The 23,974-nt window shown below is 41.1% G+C and overlaps 1 protein-coding gene across 1 annotated transcript; it reads left to right on the forward strand.

The window, feature by feature from the left end:
• Positions 1 to 6,832: 6,832 nt before the first annotated feature.
• On the forward strand, positions 6,833 to 19,138 carry LOC140464034 (uncharacterized). Its single transcript, XM_072558658.1, has 4 exons — positions 6,833 to 6,897; positions 11,787 to 11,949; positions 14,214 to 14,381; positions 15,487 to 19,138. Exons 2-4 carry the CDS (start codon positions 11,800 to 11,802, stop codon positions 16,249 to 16,251), a joined length of 1,083 nt encoding a protein of 360 aa, XP_072414759.1. The 5' UTR covers positions 6,833 to 6,897; positions 11,787 to 11,799; the 3' UTR covers positions 16,252 to 19,138.
• Positions 19,139 to 23,974: the final 4,836 nt, after the last annotated feature.

Genomic DNA, 23,974 nt, shown 5'->3' on the forward strand with positions numbered 1-23,974 from the left:
GGGACCCTCCATCATCACTGGGTTTCCCCAGGGAACAGAGTGTGATTGGCTGCACCCCGATTGCTTTGAGAAAGCCCTATCACCACCCAGCAGCTTGGTCCACAGAAAAGGCTTCCAATCCATCAATCTACAAGTGAGAGTAGGCCACGTTGTGCAGGTCTGTGGCAATACCCTGGAAGCTGTCATGACTCTTATGTTTGAGAGAATTAACAGGTTCCTGCCTCTTGTTGAGGTCCTTACCTCATACAAGGGGGTGCGATACATGCGCAGTAACAGGGTGAGTGAGCTGTGGTTCTTTTGGTGTGAGGTGGCAGAGAGAAGATGGTGGCATTTACCCTTGCAGATCACAGAAGACCATTGACCTTCCCTCTACACTGCTGGGGGCTTCCTTTCACCCAGGACACAGCACTGACCCGGGCTGTGATGTGTGTCCAGGCTGGCTGTGTCTGGAGGCATGGGTCTCCTGTGGTGATAGGATTGAGAAAGGACTGTGCTCCCCCCCCACCCCACTCCACCACTCCATCCACCAGGTTCCTGGTTATGAAGTGGGGAGCAAGATTTCCTATGCTACTGATAATGGTCAAGGACCACAGTGAGAGTGTGGGCTTCTAGCTTGCGGACACCTAAGGAGAGTGCAGTCGGAATTTCAATGTAGACTTAGAGACCCATTAACTCAATGAAATCCCTGAACCTAACGCTACACTAATCTTATTTTCAAGTACTTGCCTCATAGTCTTGAAGGCTATGGCAATGCAGGTGAATATCGAAGTGGTGCTTAAATGTGGGAATGTTTCTAACACAATTACCCTTTCAGGCCGTGAGCTACGCTTCCGCAGAGTCTGACATTGTCGCCACCCACTCAATCCCCACCTGACCTTTGCCAGCAAGCTGACTGAAACTCACACAATGTCACTCGCTTGGTTGACTATCTGTTTGCTGTGAAGTTTCTGTCTTGTGTCTGCACGTACCGCGTTTAAATGTATCGAAAATGTTCTCCGATGTTGAGGGTAGAAAAATATTCACTAGGTTTTTTTTTCTCGGTCAACGTTTGGGTGATTTTAAGTGGAGGTTTTTCTGCCTTTCTAAGACCTTGCTTTGACCAATCAAGTGCACCAGGTAAGTAAGAAGGAAGTCAATAATAACTTTCGTTTTCTCATTTTTGGGGCGTAGGATCACTGCTCATCTCAAGCTACCTCTGCACCTTTTGGGACACGGACATTGGTGCAGTTTCAGGTGAGGGTTCTCTATCTCCAGTGTAACCAGCCCGTCCCCCGCAGCCCCATTCAGCACAGTCTGACAGTGCTCTACACCCTGGTATCTGACACACTGCCCTTCATTCAGAATCCTGCAGTGTCCACACTAAATTACTGGACTGATGTTGAGCCTCTGATCTGAAGTCAATAGAACGAGAGAGCTGTTTAGTAACATCGACAAGAAGGCAAATTGTAAAAATAATTAGGAAAATGTTGGGAAAAATTCAACATAATTTCGTGTTGAATTTTATTGCGGGTCAATGTGAAGGAAGTTGTGTGAAGGATTCATGATTTGGAGATACCAGTGTTGGACTGGGGTGTACAAAGTTAAAAACCGGAGTTCAGATCAGAGTGGTGCTGGAAAAGCACAGCTGGTCAGGCAGCATCCGAGGAACAGGAAAATTGACGTTTCGGGCAAAAGCCCTTCATCAGGAACAGAGGCAGGAAATCTCCAGGGTGGAGAGATAAACGGGGGGAGGCTGGGGAGAAGGTAGCAAAGAGTACAATAGGTGAATGGGGGTGGGGATGGAGGTGATAGGTCAGAGGGGAGGGTGGAGTGGATAGGTGGGAAGGGAGATTGACAGGTAGGACAGGTCATGGGGACCGTGCTACGCTCCAAAAGCTAGTGCTTCCAAACAACCTGTTGGACTATAACCTGCTGTTATGTGATTTTTAACTGTGTGAGGGAGTGAAATACTTGCACCTTTCTTGTGCTGCTGAGGTGCAGTATGAATTGGATTAGTTTTCATAATTGAATAGAATTAGAGATTTTATCATTTTCAAATGTACAGGTCAATATATCATTATGTTGGATTCAGGCAGCTAACTGGCAAAGTAACTCCATTGTTTGATGTGATTGGTTATTTTCGGGATTTTACCCAGATACAGAAACCATTATACATTCGAGTTGTGGTTCTATTTTACTGGTTGATGAAAGCTGTGTTTTCCAGCTATCTGTGGGACAGGGAGTTGTTGAATATGGTGATGTTAAACATCATGTATTAGTTGACTGACAGTTTTATGGATTTGGCCATGGTTAATAATTAATGTATCTGGTGGATTCCACCCTCATATTGCATGGGCCAGGCATCAGCTCTGAGAGATGCTGACATCACTGCATAATCAGGCATGGAATTCAATACGCAGAACCAACTCTTTTATCTCCCTGCCAGCAAGGTGAAAGTTATTCCAAGCTGACTGAATGCTCGATTAACAATTTCTATCTGTAGCTTTCATGGAAAATTTAAATCAATTTTGTTAATTCTCTCATGTCGATTCCAAATAAATAGCCTTTATACATGAGGGATCAGCCACACATCTCTTGTCTACATTGCCTCTGGTACGTCTCTCCACAAGAATTCCGAATCCCTCTCCAAATCCAGAACTGCAAGTGTAACTCCGTGATAGATTTCTACATAATGAATGCATCATATGAATGGTGGATGCTATTCAGTCCCTCAATCCTGTTCCAAATTTCAATTAAAACATAGCCTCTCCAATCTTAGTTACATTTATCCACTTTGCTTCCATATCCCTTAATTCCCTTTTTTAAGAACACCAAAGATTTGATAATACCTCATCCCTTGATAAATCGAAAGATTCACAATTCTCTGAATGAAGACAGTTCTTCTGATCTCAATCTTAACAAGTTGACCCTTTATTCTCTTGACTATACTACCTTTACAGAATAGGAGGATAGAGCAGATCAATGCATGGCTGAGGAGCTGCTGCAGCGGAGGAGGGTTCACACTTTTGGATCATTGGACTGTCTTCTGGGGTAGAAGTGATCTGTACAAGAAGGACCGGATTGCACCTGAATTGGAAGGGAACTAATAGACGGCAGGGAAATTTGCCAGAGCTGCTTGGGAAGGTTTCAACTAGTAAGGTGGGGGTGGGGGTGTTAGACTTGTGGTTTGGATCCTAGAGAGATAGTCAGGAAGGAGATCAATCTGAGACCGATACAGTTGGAAAAAGGAGCAAGTCAAACAGTCAGGGCAGGCAGGAACAAAGCAGAGAATGAGATAGGACTGATAAATTGAACTGCATTTATTTCAATGCCAAAGGCCTAACAGGGAAGGCAGATGAACTCAGGGCATGGTTAGGAAGATGGGACTGGGATATCATAGCAATTATAGAAACGTGGTTCAGGGATGGACAGGAATGGCAGCTTAATGTTCCAGGATACAAATGTTGGAAGTATTGAAAAGAGGGCAAGAGAGGAGAGGGATTGGCATTTTTGTTAAGGATTGCATTTGGACTGTCCTTAAGGAGGATATTCCTGGGAATACATCCAGGGAGGTTATTTGGGTGGAACTGAGAAATAAGAAAGGAATAGTCAGCGGGAAATTAAGAAACAAACTTGTAAGGAGATCTCAGTTATCTGTAAGAATAATAGGGTGGTTATGGTCGGGGATTTTCACTTTCCAAACATAGACTGGGACTGCCATAGTGTTAAGGGTTTAGATGGAGAGGAATATGTTTAGTGTGTACAAGAATATTTTCTGATTCAGTACGTTTTTGTACCTACGACAGATGCTGTAAAACTTGACCTACTCTTGGGAAATAAAGCAGGGCAGGTGACTGAGGTGTCAGTGGGGTAGAACTTTGGGATCAGCGACCATAATTCTATTAGTTTTAAAATAGTGATGGAAAAGCATCGACTTGATCTAAAAGTTGAAGTCCTAAATTGGAGGAAGGCCAATTTTGACAGTATTATGCATGAACTTTCAAACGCTGATTGGGAGTGGATGCTCAAAGGTAAAGGGACGACTGGAAAATGGGAAGCTTTCAAAAATGAGATAACGAGAATCCAGAAACAGTGTATTCCTCTCAGGGTGAAAAGCAAGGTTGATAGGTGTAGCGAATGATGGATGACTAGAGAAATTGAGATTTTGGTTAAGAAAAGAAGGAAGCATATGTTAGGTACAGACAGCAGAGATTGAGGGGATCCTGAGAAGAGTATAAAGGCATTAGGAGCATAATCAAGAGGGAAATCAAGAGGGCAAAAAGGGGGTTGTGAGATAGCTTTGGCAAATAAGGAGATTTCAAATGGATTTTATAAATACATTAAGGACAAAAGGGTAACTAGGGAGAGAATAGGATCCCTCAAAGAACAGCAAGGTAGTCTCTGTGTGGAACTGCTGGAGTTGGGGGAGATACTAAATGAGAATTTTACATCAGTGTTTAGTGTGGTAAAGGGTATGGAAGATATAGACTGTAGGGAAGTAGTTGGTGACATCTTGAAAAATGTCAATATTACAGAGGAGGAGGTCCTGGATATCGTGAAATCCATAAAGGTGGATAAATCCCCAGGACCTGATCAGGTGTACCTGAGAACTCTGCGGGAAGCTAAGGAAGTGATTGCTAGGCCCCTTGCTAAGATATTTGGATCACTGATAGTAACAGGTGAGGTGCTGGAAGACTGAAGATTGGCTAATGTGGTGTCATTATTTAAGAAAGGTGGTAAGGAAATGCCAGGGAACTACAGAACAGTGAACCTGACATTGGTGGTGAACAAGTTGTTGGAGAGAATCCTGAGGGTCAGGATTTACATGTATTTGGAAAAGCAAGGACTGATTAGGAATAGTCAACATGGCTTTGTGTGTGGGAAATCATTGAGTTTTTTGAAGAAGTAACAGAGGATTGATGAGGGCAGAGTGGTAGACTTGATCCAAATTGTCTTCAAAAAGGTGTTCGACAAAGCTCCTCATGATAGACTAGTTAGCAAGGTTAGATCTCATGGAATACAGGACAAACTAGTAATTTGGATACAGAACTGGCTCAAAGGTAGAAGACAGAGGGTGGTGGTGGAGGGTTGCGTTTCATACTGAAGGCCTGTGACCAATAGTGTGCCACAAGGATCAGTGCTGGGTCCAGTGCATTTTGTATTTACATAAGTGATTTGGATGTGGACATAGGAGGTATAGTTAGTAAGGTTATAGATGACATCAAACTTAGAAGAAGGTATTTGATATGCTTTCCTTTATTGGTCAGAGCATCTAGTATAGGAGTCTGGAGGTCATGTTGTGGCTGTACAGAACATTGGCAAGGCCACTTTTGGAATATTGCCCGCAATTCTGGTCTTCCTCCTATTGGAAGGATGTTGTGAAACTTGACAGGGTTCAGAAATGATTTAAAAGGATATTGCGAGGGTTGAAGAGTTTGAGTTATAGGGAGAGGCTGAATAGGCTGGGGCTGTATTCCCTGGAGTGTCAGAAGCTGAGGGGTGACATTGTAGAGGTTTATAAAATCATGAGGGGTTTGGATAGTTAAATAGACAAACACTTTTCCCTGGAGTGCGGGAGACCAGAACTAGAGGGCATAGGTTTAGGGTGAGAGGGTAAAAATTTAAAAGGGATCTAAGAGGCAGCTTCTTCGCGCAGCGAATGGTAGGGGTATGGAATGAGCTGCTAGAGGAAGTGGTGGCGGCTGGTATTTATAGCATTTAGAGCATTTAAAAGGCATCTGGATGAGTATATGAATAGGAAGGGTTTAGAGGGGTATGGGCCAAGTGCTGACAAATGGGACTAGGTTCGGTTAGGATATCTAGTTGGCATGGGCAAGTTGGACCAACGGTTTGTTTCCATGCTGTACGTCTCTATGACTCTATGATTCTAGTGCTAGACTCCGTAGCCAGGGGAGCACCATTGCACTATCCATCCTTTACATCTATAAACATCAACCTCGCCAAGAATACCATTGCCACACTATTGTATGAAGCGGTTACCAGAACACCTGACAACACCAGCAGCAACAACAAGGACAGCATGATAAAATTACTGGAACTATGCCGCACAACTCACTTTACATTCAACGGACAAGTATACAATCAATCAACTGTCCACCAGTGGGATCCCTGATATCAGGACTGATAGCAGACGCACTAATGCAACATTTGGAATGGACAGCCCTCTCTACCATCCAACTCAGACTCTGGATCCAGTATGTTGATGATACCTTTATCACAACTGGAAGAAACTCACCTCCACATCAATAACATCCTCATTTGAATAAAGTTCACTAAAGAAGACGAGAACAATGGCAGACTCCCCTACCTGTGAGGATCTAAAATCTGGTTTTAGGCTGTTGTCAGGAGCAACTATTTAATGCATGCTTTTACTAACTATAAAATGGCTTCTTAATGCTGTTCAAAGTATGAATTAACTAAGTAAGATATGACATTATTAAAGTATTGTAACTTGGAAACCAGGTGTCCCAGAGATAAAGAAGCGCAAAACAAGTCAGTTTCCAGGAAATATCATTGGCTTAATTTTATGTATATTTGTCATATCATTTCATTTTATTAGATCAATTTTGCAATTAAGGCTGTTTCGTTTGTTAAGAGACCTATAAATGTTGTCTGTGTTTTAAGACTGCGCACAGCTTTGCCAAAGTACACAGAGGTTCTTAACCCCTGCATTGGTAGATAACCTATGCCCGGCATCATAATAAATTGTTAAAACTTGCTAAAAGAGACTGAGCTGCCAGTGTTTATTTGACCGATCGCGGAACCGAGAGGCCCCTCTTGGGAGCCCAGATTTACATATGGTGCCGTGACTCAGATACGGCATGGACGGATTGTGAACAGCAGTGGAAGAGCCTTCAGTCCTCCACTATTGAGTGTTGAGGAATCGGCCACCAAGACGTGAGTTTTTCATATCCATCTGGTTTTCATCTCATTCAAATAGTGGTTGACCTGACCCCTCACTGTCTATCATCTCAGTCCAACCCCTAAAGGATCGGTCTCAGTAAGATAAGAGAAACAGGGATATAGAGATATTTAGGATTTGGTGGGGTCCTATAAGAAAAAGAGATAAATAGGATCGGGCAGGGTCCTATGAGAAAAAGAGATAAATGTGATCTGGCAGGGTCCTATGAGAGAAAAGATAGCAATAAAATTCTGTCAGATTGGCATTGTTTAAATTGGTACTTAAATACTTCTGTGAGATAAGGAAGTATCGCGATATGTTATAACAGGATTATTGAGGGTTAAGGAAAGTCGAGAAGGGTCTGTGGAAGTTGTGGAGGACGGTAGATTGTTGTGTGCTGACTGGCTCTTAAGTAGTAAATGTTTTGAGTCAGGACTATAAAAGGAAGGTTGTTTAAGATGGGTAATCTGATATGTGTGAGAAGTTTCCGGAGAAATCTGACAGTCTATGGAAACTTTTGGCATTTTTAAAAGCAAAAGGAAAAGTCACCGGTGACTGGTAGTCAAACTTTCAATCGTTGGCCACTCATTAGTCTTGTTGTTCGTTGTCAGGCTGTTGATTAGTGGAAGTTTTACATCAAGGTTATTTCTGTCATATCTGTTCAGCTTGGCTTGTCTTGCTTTGCTGCTTTTTTTTCTGTTTGTTTCGCTGTTTGATCTTTGTTGATGAAATATGGAGGGTGTCTACTGCCTTTGTCGTGTGAAAAGTAAGGAGTGCTGGTCAGGAACAAAAGTGCTGTCAGAAATGTTGATACAATTCTTGCTACTCGGCCACAAGATACTAGTGTGAGTACTCAACAGGGTCCTAGTGTCTGGACAGACAGGTCTGATGAAAGCATTAGATTAGATTACTTACAGTGTGGAAACAGGCCCTTCGGCCCAGCAAGTCCACACCGACCCACAACCAACCCCCCTACATTTACCCCTTCACCTAACACTACGGGCAATTTAGCATGGCCAATTCGCCTAACCTGCACATTTTTTGGACTGTGGGAGGAAACCGAGCACCCGGAGGAAACCCACGCAGACATGGGGAGAATATGCAAACTCCACACAGTCAGTCACCTGAGGCGGGAATTGAACCCGGGTCTCTGGCACTGTGATGCAACAGTGCTAACCACTGTGCCACCGTGCCGCCCACAAAGCATCTTAAGATTTACAAAATTAGTAATAGAGAATCTGCTTGCCCCAGGGTTATGACAGGTGAAACCCCATTTGATAAGCCCTGGACCCACCCTGATGTCCACGTCATGCTTCAAGACGCCCCGAACCATTCGAGTGGCCAACATTAGTTTTAATTGGCTAGTACAAATCTGCTGTAATTACAGTTGCTTGCTTCAGGATGACCAGACTTTAATGAATTTGGCATACAGGACACATTGGGCAACTATTAAAGACACCATCGTATTTCCCCTGGGTTGTGAGTGAATGCAGAGGTATGAAAAACTTGCCTTGAAAATATTGTTAGAATTGCAAGTGGAACAGCTGAGAGGTATTTAGATTCTCAGACACTTGGTTAAGCAGCTATGTGCCACAACCAAGATTTATAAGGGTAAACCACCCTAATGGAATGTGCGCGTGTGTATGTGAAAAAACAAATCAGCGCTGGATTGTTCCCTGCAGCTTGCAGAGAGTTTAGCCCTTTCAGATTCAGTTTGGTTGCATATTTGCTTGTTGGTGATTGAATGTTGTGTTTTGTTGCCTGAAGTTTGAGATCCGAGACTGTTCTGGATTTGATTTGCATTTTAGAAATTTAACATGATTTCTTTTAAGGGTTAAGGATCCTTCAGAGATTATGAAATGAAATATTAACTCCTGTTTTCTTACAGGCAATGACTGCCCTACTGTCAGCTTCTAACTAATCTTTTTATCCCTACATGAAAGCCAACCTTATTCAATTTCAAATCAGTTTAATACGGAGGAAGACAACATTATAACATTATAACCTTTTTTTGGTTTCAGACTCATTTGTCTCTGCTTAATTTTAAGACTGCTGTATTTCATTGGTGATTATGATGTGCCAGTCATAGCTTTATTTTATATCAATTCCCCTCCCTCAATGACAATTGAAGTTTCAGTTTAAAACTGTCTGTTGAAATAGCAAAAATCAGAAATTCAGGCCATTCTTGCCGACAGAGTGGAGCAGTTCAACAACATTGTAACCCAGTCTATGTTTGGGGATTAATGGTGCTGGAAGAGCACAGCAGTTCAGGCAGCATCCGAGGACCTCGGATGCTGCCTGAATGGCAGTGTTCTTCCAGCACCACTAATCCAGAATCTGGTTTCCAGCATCTGCCCACAGTCTATGTTTGGTCTTGCCAATGGAGAAGGGACACCATTTTGAGTTGCAATTATCCTAGACAAAATAGATTGGAGTATAGTTAAATCACTGCATCACCCAGAAGGTGTGTTTGGAAATTCTGACAGTGAGAAGATAAAAGAGCAAGTCTTACTCCTGCAATTTTATGCAAAAGTGTCATAGATGAGCGAGGAGGTGTTGCGAGTGAGAGTGAGATGGACCAGGGTGTAACAGACGAAGCAGTCCCTGTTTAATGCTGACATGAAAAGGGAGGAAAAGATGTGTTTGGCTGTGACATTCTGCAGGAGCTGGTGGAAACAGGAGACCCTTTAAGTGCAGACACTTGTTTGGTGAAAAGGGAGGACAAGTGCATAGGCTGGTGATGTCTTTCTGTGGATAAGCTGACTAAAACAGGCCATAGTACTCCAGGTGTGGTCTCCCTAAGATCCTTTACAATCTCTGCATGTTGTTTTGCCTCAGAACTCTCTGTAAAATGGTCTAACACATTCATTTGTTTCTTAACTGGTTGCTGTATCTGCATGCTAACTATCTGTGATTTAAGATTGGGGACAGCAAAGTCCCTTTGAATACCAACATTTCCCCTTGCTCAGAATGCTCAGAACTTCTGAAAAGAGATCTTTGTTCTTAAATGTTAACTCTGTTTCTCTCTCCACGGATGCTGTCCAACTCCCTGAGTATTTCCAGCATTTTCCATTTAGATTTCACGCATATAATACATGAAATAACAGCATCTTGCACTCACATTGTCCCTTAAATATAATAAAATATCCCAAGGTACCTTAGGCGCATCATCAAATTTTGACACTGAACTATATAAGGAGAAATATGAAACAAAAACATGTTCCAAAGAGTAGATTTAGAAGAGAGGGAGAAGGTATAAAAGATATAAAGACAGAAAAGTTTAACTCCACAATCAGTAGCTAGGTAGCTGAAGGCACATCCATTTATTGTGAAACGATGAAAATCCAGAATGCCAAAGTGCCACAATTGTAGAAGCACAAAGATCATGAGATTTCAAAGGGCTGGAAGAGGTTACAGAGTTAGGGATGTTATTAAGAAATATTACAGATGCATGTGAATTTTTATATGAAAGCTCTACTGTTGGCAGACAATATTGGCTCAGTGCGCACAGGAGGGATGGGCAAATGGGCCTTGGATTTCTATATCCGTGTTTTCTCTGCAGGTTTTATTTTTTCACTGTTTAGGGAGAGGTTAGATTTTTATTTCAAAGGACAACAGTGAACGTTCTCTCACTTGTCAATTTTAAATTTTATTTGCCCATACTCATATCCATTGCTCTCTTTCTCTCCCTTGATAGCTTATACCTTTCATATGTACTACTTACTATCACCTATAAGCATAACTCTATGAATTCATCCAAGTCATTGTGGAAACCTGAAGTTCCTAGATCAGATTCCTGAGAGACATCACGTGTCCCACCTCTCAATCTGAGCACGCATCCTCCTCTTTGTCTCCTAACTTTCGACCAAAGACAGATTTCTTTCGCTTGGAGCTTTATTCATAAAGGAATAACATTAGCAGTTTTGCAGTTAATTGGACAATTCTGAAATCAGGAGAACTTTGAAGATTCAAACGAATGCTCCTTCCTAATGCCGCATTATTTATGCACCTTAGTCTCAAGAATGGGAACCATCAAGTTTGGATATTCATTGATCCTAAGTTCTATTATTGTCTCTATTACAATTTCTTTTACCAATGCTGCACATTAAACATTATTGCAACTTTCTAATTTACATTAAAGTGCAGGATAAAGTGGTAGACTATATTTGAGTGTCCATTATTGAAAATCGTCCTTGGTAATGGAATTAAGGAAATTTTTATGGAAGGCTTTTAGTGGCACACATATTTCTCGGCATCATGCTGATCTGGAGAATTGGTCGGGTCCTTTGTTTCACAGGTCCAGTGGAGTAGGCTGATATTAAGAGAGCAACCATGACTTTATTTGTACAATGTTGAGATGCTGCCTGTCCAAATTGATCATGAGAATTCACAGCAACATTTTCTTGTGAAGTGGCCAACTATTTGGTGAGAACAAACCTCTTTTGTAATTCATCACTGTGGACTTCAACAATCTATTCTTTCATTTTAAGCATCAGGGTGAGGCAAGGTCATTGTCGAGATGCAGACATCATAACTGCAAAGGGTACCTCAGGGATAATACTGGATTGTCTATGGTGTAGCGAGAAAGTGTTTTCAGAGATTGAATGTTGGGCAGTAATCGTAATAATTGATTAAAGACCTTGGCTACATCCATATGGTGGGGCAAATTCTGAGTGGATGATTTTACGGAATGGCAGATTTTAAGGTGGATAGATTTGGTGAAACTTGTTTGCAATAGTACTGCAGTGGTCGAACGTATCAGCACATTCTTTGTACATGTACACTGAACAAAAAGAGGCAACAAAATGGGTAGAAAATATAGCCCTTTCAATTAGTATAAAATAGGAATATTCCATCTTCAGTCAACTATTTAACTTATTTCCAGATCTGAAAGGAGAATGCCGGAGGTTATACGATATGAAAATCCTAGTATTCAAATCTTTATCAAGAGTGGACATCAGTTTTTGGATAAGGTTCGGAGTTTCCTTGCAACTGCCGTACGAGAGAACAAGATTCAACAAGAAAGGGCAAGAGATTACTTCAAAGAGGTATTCTTTTTAAATTTATAGATTAAATAATCATCAAATGTGCAAAGTGTTTGATACAGTGTCCCCCCTAACAAACATATTGTTTAATTGATAACTGCCATTTACATTTTGAAAGTTTTTGATTGACATACCATTGGAGTGTCTGCCACCATCCACCCAGCTTTGTGGCATTAATAGACAGGGAGGGTTTCCCATGTAAGTTTACACCATATAAAACACCCAATATAACAAACTGTCAGAGTTGTCTTTTTAATAAATGCAGCACTACAAGAGCTGGTTCCTCAGCGTCTTCAGGCAAGGATAACATTGCTCCACCCTCCAGTCAGCAACATCTTCCTCTTTATCTTCCACATGATCTATACCTGGCCATTCACTGCTAGGCCAGCAGGACAGGTGAGATAACAAGGGGAATAAAAGGAGTGGTGGAGAGATTGAGAGAGTCACTGTGAGATCAGTGGGAAGGGTTGAGAGCACAGTGGGAAATGCAAGGAGCATTAGAGAGAGTAAGTCATGGTGAGCCCAATGGGAGGGGGTGAGCGTACAATGGGAATAAAAGCATCAGTGAGAGAGAGGGTCACAGTGTGACCCAGAGGAGGTTACCAAGGAAAATCAGAGAAGAAAAAAAGGGTTGAATGATTCATCAGTGAGTATCTTCCTTTTCTGTCTGTATTTGTGTCAAATTAGGAGCTATGAAATTAGGAATTTTAAAGAGCCTATCACAATGGTAAGGGAATTAATAAGATTATAAACACAGAGTAAGATCAGAGCGATCAAGTTAAATCAATAGTTTGAACAGGACACTAGCTGGGTTCTTATAGAGGTAGATGATTCCAGATAATACCTTTAAAAACTTTCTTCATACTTTTTCATGATGTTTGTGAGGTGCTTGAAAAGGCTTTCATTAGCAAGTGAGATTGATCTGGATTGTTGTGGCTAGGTCACAAGGAGACAATCTTCTATATTGTTAAAAATCACACAACACCAGGTTATTGTCCTATAGGTTATTTGGAAGCACTAGCTTTCAGAGCGCTGCTCCTTCATCAGGTGGTTGTGGAGAATAAGATCATGGTCACAGAATTTATCGCCAGAGGAGTCCAGTGTCATGGAGATGAGATACATGAAACAATTTTAAACAATATTGTTGTGTCAGTTCTAGAGTCCTGAAAAGAAAAAAAGGCCTTGCATTTAAAAGAATAAGGACTTTCCAAGGGTGGGGATGGGTACATGATGGACAATTATGGCAATCAAATATATGCACAGCAAGATCCCATACACAATGATGTGATAAATGACGACATCTGATCTGTTGTTTAGAATGAATAATGAAATAGTTTAGGTGGGAAAGCTCTGGTGCATACATGGTAAAGGCCACAGTCAAGATGTTTTCAGAGCCCCCTATCCTTTTCAATGTCATACCTTCTTCATATGATATGGAGGGAAGTAATTGCTGGACATTGATTTCTATGATGGTGGGAATCGTGGGTAGAGAAATCGGATTATCAATTCACCACTCTTGGCTGAAGACACTTCCAGAGATTTCAACCTCATCCATTCTTTTGCATTGGACAACTCAGAATGTTGGAGGATGAGCAGGCTTACAGGGCCCTGTCCTGTTAATTCATTCATTCTTCAGCATCATTCTTGACTGGAAATGACAGGGCTGCAGAGCTTGAGAGTGATGCATTGATGTGAAACACTGCCCCACACATGCAGAAGAAACTGTTAAAGGATGTTTTGTATCTGCACCTCCATGCTATCCTGACCTGCTGACAGAACATATAGTTCTATAAGGCAACATCTTTCTTCAATAATTTTAGTGTTGCTTCATCTGCTTTGCCAGGTCTGTTCATTCTGTGGGAAGTTTCCCCTAGTAGCTTAATCTATCTAGAGATATACTGGTTTAACCAGGGCCCCATTATTCCATGCTTATTGCATTTTTCTTCAGTATAAATGTTTCTGTTTCCATGAACTTGTTTCTCATCCTCCTGGTATTAAAATAGAAATGGTTCAACTTTTCAACCTGATGAGTAGCTCTCATCTATGTTGCAGAAATGACTATTTGGCCATTTTAAAATCCAGGCCAATGTACAGAATTAAAGGGAGAAAGCAGGGGAATGGCTTTAATTCATAATGTTCACTTGGACAGCCAGCACAGACATGATGGGCAGAATCACCTCCTTCTGTATGTAACAATTGTGAGATTCTATGTTTAGATCTTTGTGACAGAAAAGTTACTTTTGAAATGTTTGGTTTTTATTTCACAGATATTGCACATAATATTATTTTATGGCCAGATTAATCGTCCTAAGGTTGATCCAGAAGAAATATTGCAGGAAAGTAACCGTCAATTATCTGCAAGGTATCCAGATGTCTTTGAAATGTGCCGCACCCACATTCCAAAACGTCCCCCTTTCACAGTGCTACTTGATGCGGTAAGTTTGCAGATGACACCAAAATTGGTGGGATAGTGGACAGTTGCAGAGCACAATGGAACCTTGATCAGCGGGCCAATGGGCTGAGAAATGGCAGATGGAGATTAATTTTGATAAATGCGGGGTGTTGTGTTTTGGTCAGGCAAATCAGGGCAGGACTTATACAGTTAATGGTAGGGCCGCGGGGAGTGTCATTGAATAAAGAGGGCCACTGTACCTCAGGTGAAGGAAGAGGTTGAGAAGGAGAGTTGTTCATGATAACCTCAGCTAGGGATAGCAATTGAATTTATGCTATTAGCATCACACTGCTTTACAGACCAAATATTCAGCCAACTGAGCTAAACCACTCCCTAATAGCTTTACATTGTTGGATAGTTGTTCACAATATCCTACATTTGTCATTGAAGGACTATTTGTGGAATGATTTGGAGCATTGAGAGAAAGGATTTTAAAAATGGGAGCAGGAACGTAGAGAATGCTGGGGTAAGTTGGTGGTAAGATTGAGAGGGAATTTACAATTATAACTGAAGGAAAGAATGTGGTTAAGGTAGACTATTCCCAATGGGTTCTGAAGAATGGCAGAACATGTGCTTGGTAAGTTAAAGGGACACATTCCTGCTCTTTCTGGTTCTCAAACCATTGCTGGAGAAACACTCATTCACTGATTCCTGCATTAACTGACAGGTTTCCTGAGCCCTGGGAAACTTGTCCAATGCTGCTAAAATTAAGTGGTTGCCATGATTTGACAATTGCATTTAAATATTGTAATTACATCCTGCCTCTCCAGGTGGGGAATCCTCAGTCACACCAATCTGCTGTCGTCAAACCTGAATTAGATCTGTTCATGATGGTTGCCCTAAAAGTTTATCTTAATCCCTGACTCTCTCTTACTTCTTGTGAGTGATCAACCTTCCACTCACCCTATTTTCTAATATTCCCGGCTTTGTGGGATTTTGCTCTATGGTAATGATCTTCCCTAATTGTCTGTTTAGCTACAAATGAATGTGAAAACTAATTTGTCAAATGCTTTAAGTTTAAAGGAGTTAAAGAAATGTAAGTTGTTAAGTTATTTCTTTTTTTTGTATTGTACATATTTGTTTTACAGATTGTTGACATTGTCGGAACAAGACATGAAGATAATGTTTTGCCACGTCTGTTATCGACGATAAATGATATGGAAGTTCCTAACGGTGACACACTATGCCGGAATATTTTTGTATCAACAGTTATTAACTTGTGCTATTTTTCTGATGAGCATATGGGAGGTAAAACACTCAATTATTTTGGTGCTTCAGTGTCATGTAGAGGAGCTAGACAGAGAAAAATAATGATCGATATATTGTGCTGCTACACATGGCACAGTGATATTAGCTGGGCAGTATGTGTTGCAAATCAGTACAATCAAAATGCCTTTAAATTTCCTCCTTGTGTCCACTCAATGGCATTTAACATATTCACTAATAGACAAAGCACTCAGGCAAACCAACGTGTTGAAAATCTTCTGGCTAGATTCGGGGATCAGCAAGTGCCGAGGTTTCTTCAAATTGCCAGAGATGTCAGGAAATTTGGATCCTTAGTTCCCAGAGCACCTTGTGAAAGATGCTTTGAAATGTTTCCAAACATTCAGTTTTATCCATTTCCACAAGCTCATGAACCTGCTCATTGGGAATATGGAAACTGTGCAGAGTGTGAATCACTCAGCCAGCTTCTGAAGTCTAATGAGCAAATTGTCACAAGGCTGCGTCGTAACCCATTTCAAATTGGACGTGATGAATTAATGAATGCAAAAAATAGACAACTTAAACGAAACCTCCAACTGTTAGAGTTTAGCTTCAGGGATGTAGTTCCATTTGAAGATAATCAATTATAAAGAGATCTGCCTGGAAAGATTCCTAAATTGAAAGCACATTAGAATACACAGTATGTCATGTTCCTGATCAACCTACTAATAAGTATACTGCTTGTATACAGCTGTGGAGTTTTACTATGGCTTTTTACAATGAATTCAATTCAATGGACTGAGATTCTAGGTTACGTATTACCAGTTTTCAAATTTGCATTTCCTCTGTTTAATTTTTTATCTGGAAGGTTATCCCCATGCAGTACATCAAACACAATATTTGCACTTCTAAGGATTGAAAACACCTGACTTTCTCCAAGCCACAATGGTGATGGGTTATCACTAAACTGGAGCTTCCAATCGTTTATTACTGGGGCTCTTTTCAAGGTCAGCACTAGTTATAAATTCCACCTGGAGGGTAGGGAAGGACAGAGGAACTCCTCCTGCCGTGTAATGGTGCTGTTTTCAGTGACCAGGTGGAACTTCTGCAGAAATTTGAAAATTAATCATGTCACTTTTTCCAAATTGGTTCATTCTTGTAATTCAATCAACTGGTATTAAGTTTATTTTAGTACAGAAATTGGTCATTTCAGAATCAAATATCCCACTGATGGTGATAGGAATAATTTGCCTAATATTATAACATGCTAGTCTTCAATTTTACCATATATCCTGAACATTGGCAAATAAAGTGGGGGATGGTATACTCCCATTTAAAATATTTTATATTGATCTGCCAGATGATACTCTACCCCATTTTCTAGAATTCCATGGCTCATTCTGATCACTAAAAACTAAGATGCTAAACAATAGGATGGGAATTAAAAATGTATGTAAATAATGTCCCACTGAATCTGAGACAAATATACACTGAAATCATCTTCCTCTTAGAATTAGAGCTGTACTCCTTTATTAAGAACAATGCAAAGCAGAAAAACTGTGCAAACACAAGTTTAAATCTAGAAAAACAACTGCATTGGTTAAATTTTCAAATTGCAAACTTAATTTAGATTTGGCTTACTTTTCAAATATTCACTGTTATAACGTTATTTTACAATATCACTGTTATAGATTGCTGGTCGACCTCACAAAAATACATCGGCTATCATTTTCACGTTAATCCACCAAAAATATCATCATCCGTCTTAGAGACTGCTGAAACATTGGGGAAGATTAATACAACAACTGTTTCTAGTTCCTGTACTTTTATTAATTAGGAGAGACTTGTGAAAGACAGTTAACTACAAGTGAAGGATAACCAATATGTCGGTAGTTCATGGAAAACAACACGCTTATAGTCAATGAAGTTATATTTAAAGGTTAAAGGGTTTGTCTGGAACCTGATAACTTTTAACCAAAAACATAAATTGCAGGAGAAACTAAGCAGGTCTGGCAGCTTCTGTGGAGAAAAAACAGAGTTAATACTTGAGGCCACTGACCTTTCATCAGAACAGATATTAGCTTGAATAAAAGAAAGAGGAATTTTATTCCTTGCTGACTCTGAGAAAACTAATACAGCATGACATCAAATATGCACTCAAAAGAGTTAGATTTTAACCTCAGACACAGTTGTTTAATATTTGATGTGTCTCCTCAACAATAGAGAAATCTGGAGAGAAAACCTTGCTACCTATCCAGATTTCTTTCTTTACTCAATGTTATTGAAATACAGTTTATTTGTGTATTCACGCGTTTTCTTGCCCGTTTGATGTCACCAACCTTTCATGTCCAATATGTACCCTTTATATGCATGTTGGAACAGGAGATGCCAGTTCCTTGACACCTGACTCAGTGACTGAATCCAATATCAGTAAGATGGCAAATTCAGTACTGGCCATTTTGTTTATACTACATTGGTTTCCTGAACCTTTCTCAATCTGTGGTCAGGTGGTTGCCACAGCCATTATAGGTTAGTGCCTGTCGCTTTTTAAAAATGTTTTACACAATGAAAGGTCTCTGTCATTAAAATCAGATGATGGAGTTTGAAAATAGTTGGTCCTTATTTACCTTTATCATGACAAACTTGCAAAGAATTTCCAGCCTAGACTGTCACACGGTGTACCAGACAGCATCTATGTCTGGAGAGAGTATGTTTCTTCTTTTAAGTAAAATACATTTTTACATTAAAGTTGCTCACCTTTAATTATATCATAAGAACAAAAATTACAATGAGATAGGGTGGCACGATTAGTACTGCTACCTCACGGTACCAGGGCATCTGAGTTTGATTCTAGCCTTGGGCGACTGTCTGTGTGGAGTTTGCATATTCTCCTCATGTCTGTGTGGTTTTCCTCCAGGTGCTCCGGTTTCCTCCCACAGTCCAGAGATGTGCAGGTCAGGTAGATTGGCCATGCTAAATTACACAGTGGGAAATGCAGGGATAGGGGAGGGGGAGAGGTCTTGGTAGGATGCTCTTTGGAGGGTTGCTGTGGACTTGGGCTAAATGGCCTGTTCCCATGCTGCGGAAATGCGAGAGAAAACGATAGCTTTACAGTAAACTTCATAATAATGTATGTTAGACCTATTCCAGCATAAAGATCTTTTTCATGTTTGCCTGATAAACGTTATCATTAGATTAAAATCGTTTCAATCTTATATTCCAATTAAATATGTTGCATTCTGCAAAAAGCTTGCAAAAAGTGTTGAACTGTTTGCTTTTAAGAACTATCGAAAGTCTTCTGAAGAATTTGTTGGGCAAGGCTGATTTGTGTAGCTAATCTTTTTTTGCCTGTGTTGATTTGTTGGAATACAATAAAGAAATAATTATCTGAGTGTTGAAGCCATGAATAATTTGTAGACATCAGCTACACTGAATGCTGTTGGAGAAAGAATATCAATTGAATTCTCCCAAAGCTTTTTGAATACTATATGCTGTAATTTTTTCATAGTCAATGAAAATAAATACATGGTATTATGCAGAGGCAATTCCAATGTTCAGCGTTTTCATTTGATTAAAATGATGAAAAGAATAACTTGTGTTCATTTAGACATGACCTCAGGATATCACAAAATGCTAAACAGTCAGAGTTGTCCCTGGCTAATTTTCTACAGTTCCCTGGCTTGTCCTTACCACCCTTCTGAAACAGTGGCACAACATTAGCCAACCTCCAGTCTTTTGGTACCTCACCTGTGCCTATTAATGATACAATTATCTCAGCAAGAGGCCCAGCAATCACTTCTCTAGCTTCCCACAGAGTTCTAGGGTACACCTGATCAGGTCCTGGGGATTTATCCACCTTTACCCGTTTCAAGACATCCAGCACTTCCTCCTCTGTAATATGGACATTTTGCCAGTTGTCACCTATTTCCCAAGAGACTATATCTTACATATCCTTTTCCACATTAAATACTGATGCAAAATACTCATTTAGTATCTCCCCATTTTCTGCGGCTCCACACAAAGGCTGCCTTGCTGATTTTGAGGGGCCCTATTCTCTCCCTAGTTATGCTTTTGTCCTTAATGTATTTGTAAAAGCTCTTTAGATTCTCCTTAATTCTATTTGCCAAAGCTATCTCATGTCCCCTTTTTGCCCTCCTGATTTCCCTCAAGTATACTCCTATTTCCTTTATACTCTTTTAAGGATTTACTTGATCTATCCCATCTATAGATATACATAAATGATTTGGATGTGAGCATAAGAGGTACAGTTAGTAAGTTTACAGATGACACCAAAATTGGAGGTGTAGTGGACAGCGAAGAGGGTTACCTCAGATTACAACAGGATCTGGACCAGATGGGCCAATGGGCTGAGAAGTGGCAGATGGAGTTTAATTCAGATAAATGCGAGGTGCTGCATTTTGGGAAAGCAAATCTTAGCAGGACTTATACACTTAATGGTAAGATCCTAGGGAGTGTTGCTGAACAAAGAGACCTTGGAGTGCAGGTTCATAGATCCTTGAAAGTGGAGTCGCGGTAGATAGGTTAGTGAAGAAGGTGTTTGGTATGCTTTCCTTTATTGGTCAGGGTACTGAGTACAGGAGTTGGGAGGTCATGTTGTGGCTGTACAGGACATTGGTTAGGCCACAGTTGGAATATTGCATGTAATTCTGCCCTCCTTCCAATTGGAAAGATGTTGTGAAACTTGAAAGGGTTCAGAAAAGATTTACAAGAATGTTGCCAGGGTTGGAGGATTTGAGCTATAGGGAGAGGCTGAACAGGCTGGGGCTGTTTTCCCTGGAGCATCGGAGGCTGAGGGGTGATCTTATAGAGGTAAACAAAATTGAGGGACATGGATAGGGTAAATAGGCAAAGTCATTTCCCTGGGGTCGGGGAATCCAGAACTAGAGGGCATAGGTTTAGGGTGAGAGGGGAAAGATATAAAAGAGACCTACAGGGCAACTTTTTCACACAGAGGGTGGTATGTGTATGGAATGAGCTGCCAGAGAAAGTGATGGAGGCTAGTACAATTGCAACATTTAAGAGGCATTTGGATGGGTATATGAATAGGAAGGGTTTGGAGGGATATGGGCTGGGTGCTGGCAGGTGGGACCAAATTGGGTTGGGATATCTGGTCGGCATGGACCAGATGGACCGAAGGGTCTGTTTCCGTGCTGTACATCTCTATAACTCTGACTCTAAAAATGGTTATTGAGGGTGAGGACTAATTTGGCGAGGTGGAAGAGGGTGTTGGTGGGGGTGCATTAGATGGGTCTGTTGGAGAATGAGGTTGGAGAGACAGTGAAGCTGGAGAGTTCTATGTTGGGGCTTGGTTGGTTGCTGGGAGGGATGAATAAGGGTGGTAGCTGGAATGAGGTTGGGGAGATAGTGAAGGTGGAGAGAAGCTTCTCACCTCCTGATGCTGCCTGACTTGCTGTGTCTTTCTAGCCTCCTGTTTGTCTACAATGTATTTAGTTCAGCTTGCAATATCCATGCTGTCTCTCTATAACAGAGGCTCAGATGGTCTTCTCTGGTCTTTCCCTTAGCTCTGCAATTTTTTTTCTTCAATATTTATCCAATACAAAGCAGAAAATGACTCAAATAAATCTGCCCCCAGCAATACTGAGACAACACCTTTCAAATCCTAAATCACTGCATAAAATCAATTTTGCTCGTGATTGAATTTGACATTCACCTGAAGTTGGTTCCCTTTGGTTTACAACCTTCTTCTAAATGAAAGAGATTTAGTTAATCAGCTCTGTCCGGACCCCACTTCTTAAATTTCCTTTCAAGCTTCTCTGCAGAGGGCAAACTTGCTTTCTCTAATTTATCTAAATAATTGAAGCCCCTTATCAATGTAAGCACTCTCATTAATCTCCCTGCACCCCCTCGTAACATTCAAATATCCATCCTAAGTGTGATTTGCATGGACACATTAGTCCAGTTGACACCAAACCAGTCATGAAGATTCTTCACTTCATTACCATTGTACACAATGAACATGAGTTGAAGGAGTGGGGGTTTGGCGGTGGGGGTCTGGGGCAATTGAGACCTGTTGTTGGGAGCTCCCTGGAGCCTCTTTAAGGGAAGGTTTGCTTAGTCCTGGGCTGAAGTGAGTGAAAGCAGGAGGTGTGCAATGGGTTGGGGGCAGGGCAATCATCTCCCAGCAGCCTCCCATCCCCTCTCCTTCCTGAAGCCAGGTTGTTTGATCTTTGACTGAAGGATACCCCCTTGATCCCAGGAGTGCTAATGTAACACTGCATGGATTGTGCATCCTGCGAAGTGAGGCCCAACTCACAACTAGGTTAATATCAGCAATACTGGGACGAGGCACTTAAGTCATTAACTGACTCTTGAACACTTTAATTGATGGCAAGGGGAAGACCAAGTACAAACCTTCCCCACTATAGGACTGAGGGATGAAAATCATTGGATCCCAAAGCCACCTTCTGTCTGATTAAATGTTCCTTCAAATTTGCCATTGGGGAAGACAGTGAATTCTGCCCGATGTCTTTGATTTTAAAAATCAGCATCCTGTATGCCTTTGTCATCATTTTCTCAACATGTCCTGCCACCAGCAATGATTGTAGAATCCTTGTGGTGTGGGAAGAGACCATTCAGCCCATTAAGCCTGCATCAAACCTCTGAGGGGCATCTGACCCTGTCCCAGCCCCTGACTCTACCCTGTAATCCTATATTTACCGTGGCTAATCCACTTAGCTTACTCACACCCCTTCTACCCTGGATGGTGTATCATGGCCAATCAACTTAACATGCACATCTTTGGACTGTGGAAGGAAACCGGAGCACCTGGAGGAATCCCACGCAGACATGGGGAGAATGTACAAACTCCACACAGACAGTCACCTAAAGCTTCAATCAAACCCAGGTCCTTGGTGCTATGAGACAGCAGTGCTAACCATTCAGCCATTGTGCAAATTTACTTAATAATGGTATTGTAATTCTATTTAATTATATGCAGACGCAAAACAATCGAATAGCAATTTATTGTCACATGCAATCTTTACAGAAGAAAAGTGAAAAGTGTGTACATCGCTATATTACAGCGCCTAGAATAAAGATGTTGAAACCTAGAATAAAGATTGGCTCCAGTAGCATCCTTCACTAAATGGCTTTTTGGAATACGACACGATTTTAGATCTCTCTGTTCTCCACTAATAAAATGTATTTTGTACTTCATATTGTGTCTTCTTGTTCTTCCTACTAAGTGCATCCCTTCATAATGTCTCTCCATCCACCCATTCAACCAACCCATCTGTACTTTGTGTCCTCTTGAAGTTAATCATCATCCTCTTCAGTTCCAAGTTTTATCCCATATCTAAATTTTGACCCCCAAGTCTTGGTCCTTAATAAACATGCCAATTGTTTTTGATTCAGGACGAAATATTGTCATGTTTACCTTGGATAACCTCACGACTCCTCTTCAAGATAATGTAGGGGATCTTTTACACCATCTGAGAATAAGATTTCAGTTTAACATGTAATCTATGAGACAGCACCAGATCATTATGGTTAAGTCCTGGATGAGGCAACTTTCCGACTCAAACGTGAAAGAGCTTTCAGATGTGAATATGAATATGGTGGCTATCAATGCAAGTACATTATAATTTTCTCAAAAAGATACCTTCACTGCTTTTCTCCATCTGCCTCTGCACCAAATACTTTCTCATCTTCTGAGAAATCAAGCTCTGTCTCAACTCAAGATCCCCCTCCTCTGAGTTCACTGCCTTCTCGTCTTCCCTAAACCTCTCTTTCCACATAAACGCACCAAGCCTTATGTGTAGATGCATTCTATTTTAGACAATAAGTGCCGGAGTAGGCCATTCTGCCCTTCGAGCTAGCACCACCATTTATTATGATCATGGCTGATTATCCTCAATCAGTATCCTGTTCCCACCTTATCCCCATAACCCTTGATTCCACTATCCTTAGGAGCTCTATCCAACTCTTTCTTGAAAGTATCCAGAGACTTGGCCTCCACAGCCTTCTGGGGCAGAGCATTCCACACACCCTCTGGGTGAAGAAGTTTCTCCTCAACTCTGTTCTAAATGGCCTACCCCTTATTTTTAAACTGTGTCCCTTGGTTCGGAACTCACCCATCAGCGGAAACATGCTTCCTGCCTCCAGAGTGTCCAATCCTTTAATAACCTTATACGTCTCAATCAGATCCCCTCTCAGCCTTCTAAACTCAAGGGTATACAAGTCCAATCGCTCCAATCTTTCAACGTAAGATAGTCCCGCCATTCCGGGAATTGACCTAGTGAACCTACACTGCACTCCCTCAATAGCCAGAATGTCTTTCCTCAAATTTGGAAACCAAAACTGCACACAATATTCCAGGTGTGGTCTCAGCAG

This window comes from Chiloscyllium punctatum, chromosome 39 (assembly GCF_047496795.1).
Source record: "Chiloscyllium punctatum isolate Juve2018m chromosome 39, sChiPun1.3, whole genome shotgun sequence".
NCBI lineage: Eukaryota > Metazoa > Chordata > Chondrichthyes > Orectolobiformes > Hemiscylliidae > Chiloscyllium > Chiloscyllium punctatum.

What these genes read in the sequence shown, in the direction of transcription:
- LOC140464034 (XM_072558658.1), top strand. Translation starts at nt 11,800, where the DNA reads ATGCCGGAGGTTATACGATATGAAAATCCTAGTATTCAAATCTTTATC. An exon ending in CAAGAGATTACTTCAAAGAG is followed by an intron (nt 11,950 to 14,213) that starts GTATTCTTTTTA and finishes TTTATTTCACAG; the next exon opens with ATATTGCACATAATATTATT. An exon ending in TCACAGTGCTACTTGATGCG is followed by an intron (nt 14,382 to 15,486) that starts GTAAGTTTGCAG and finishes TTTGTTTTACAG; the next exon opens with ATTGTTGACATTGTCGGAAC.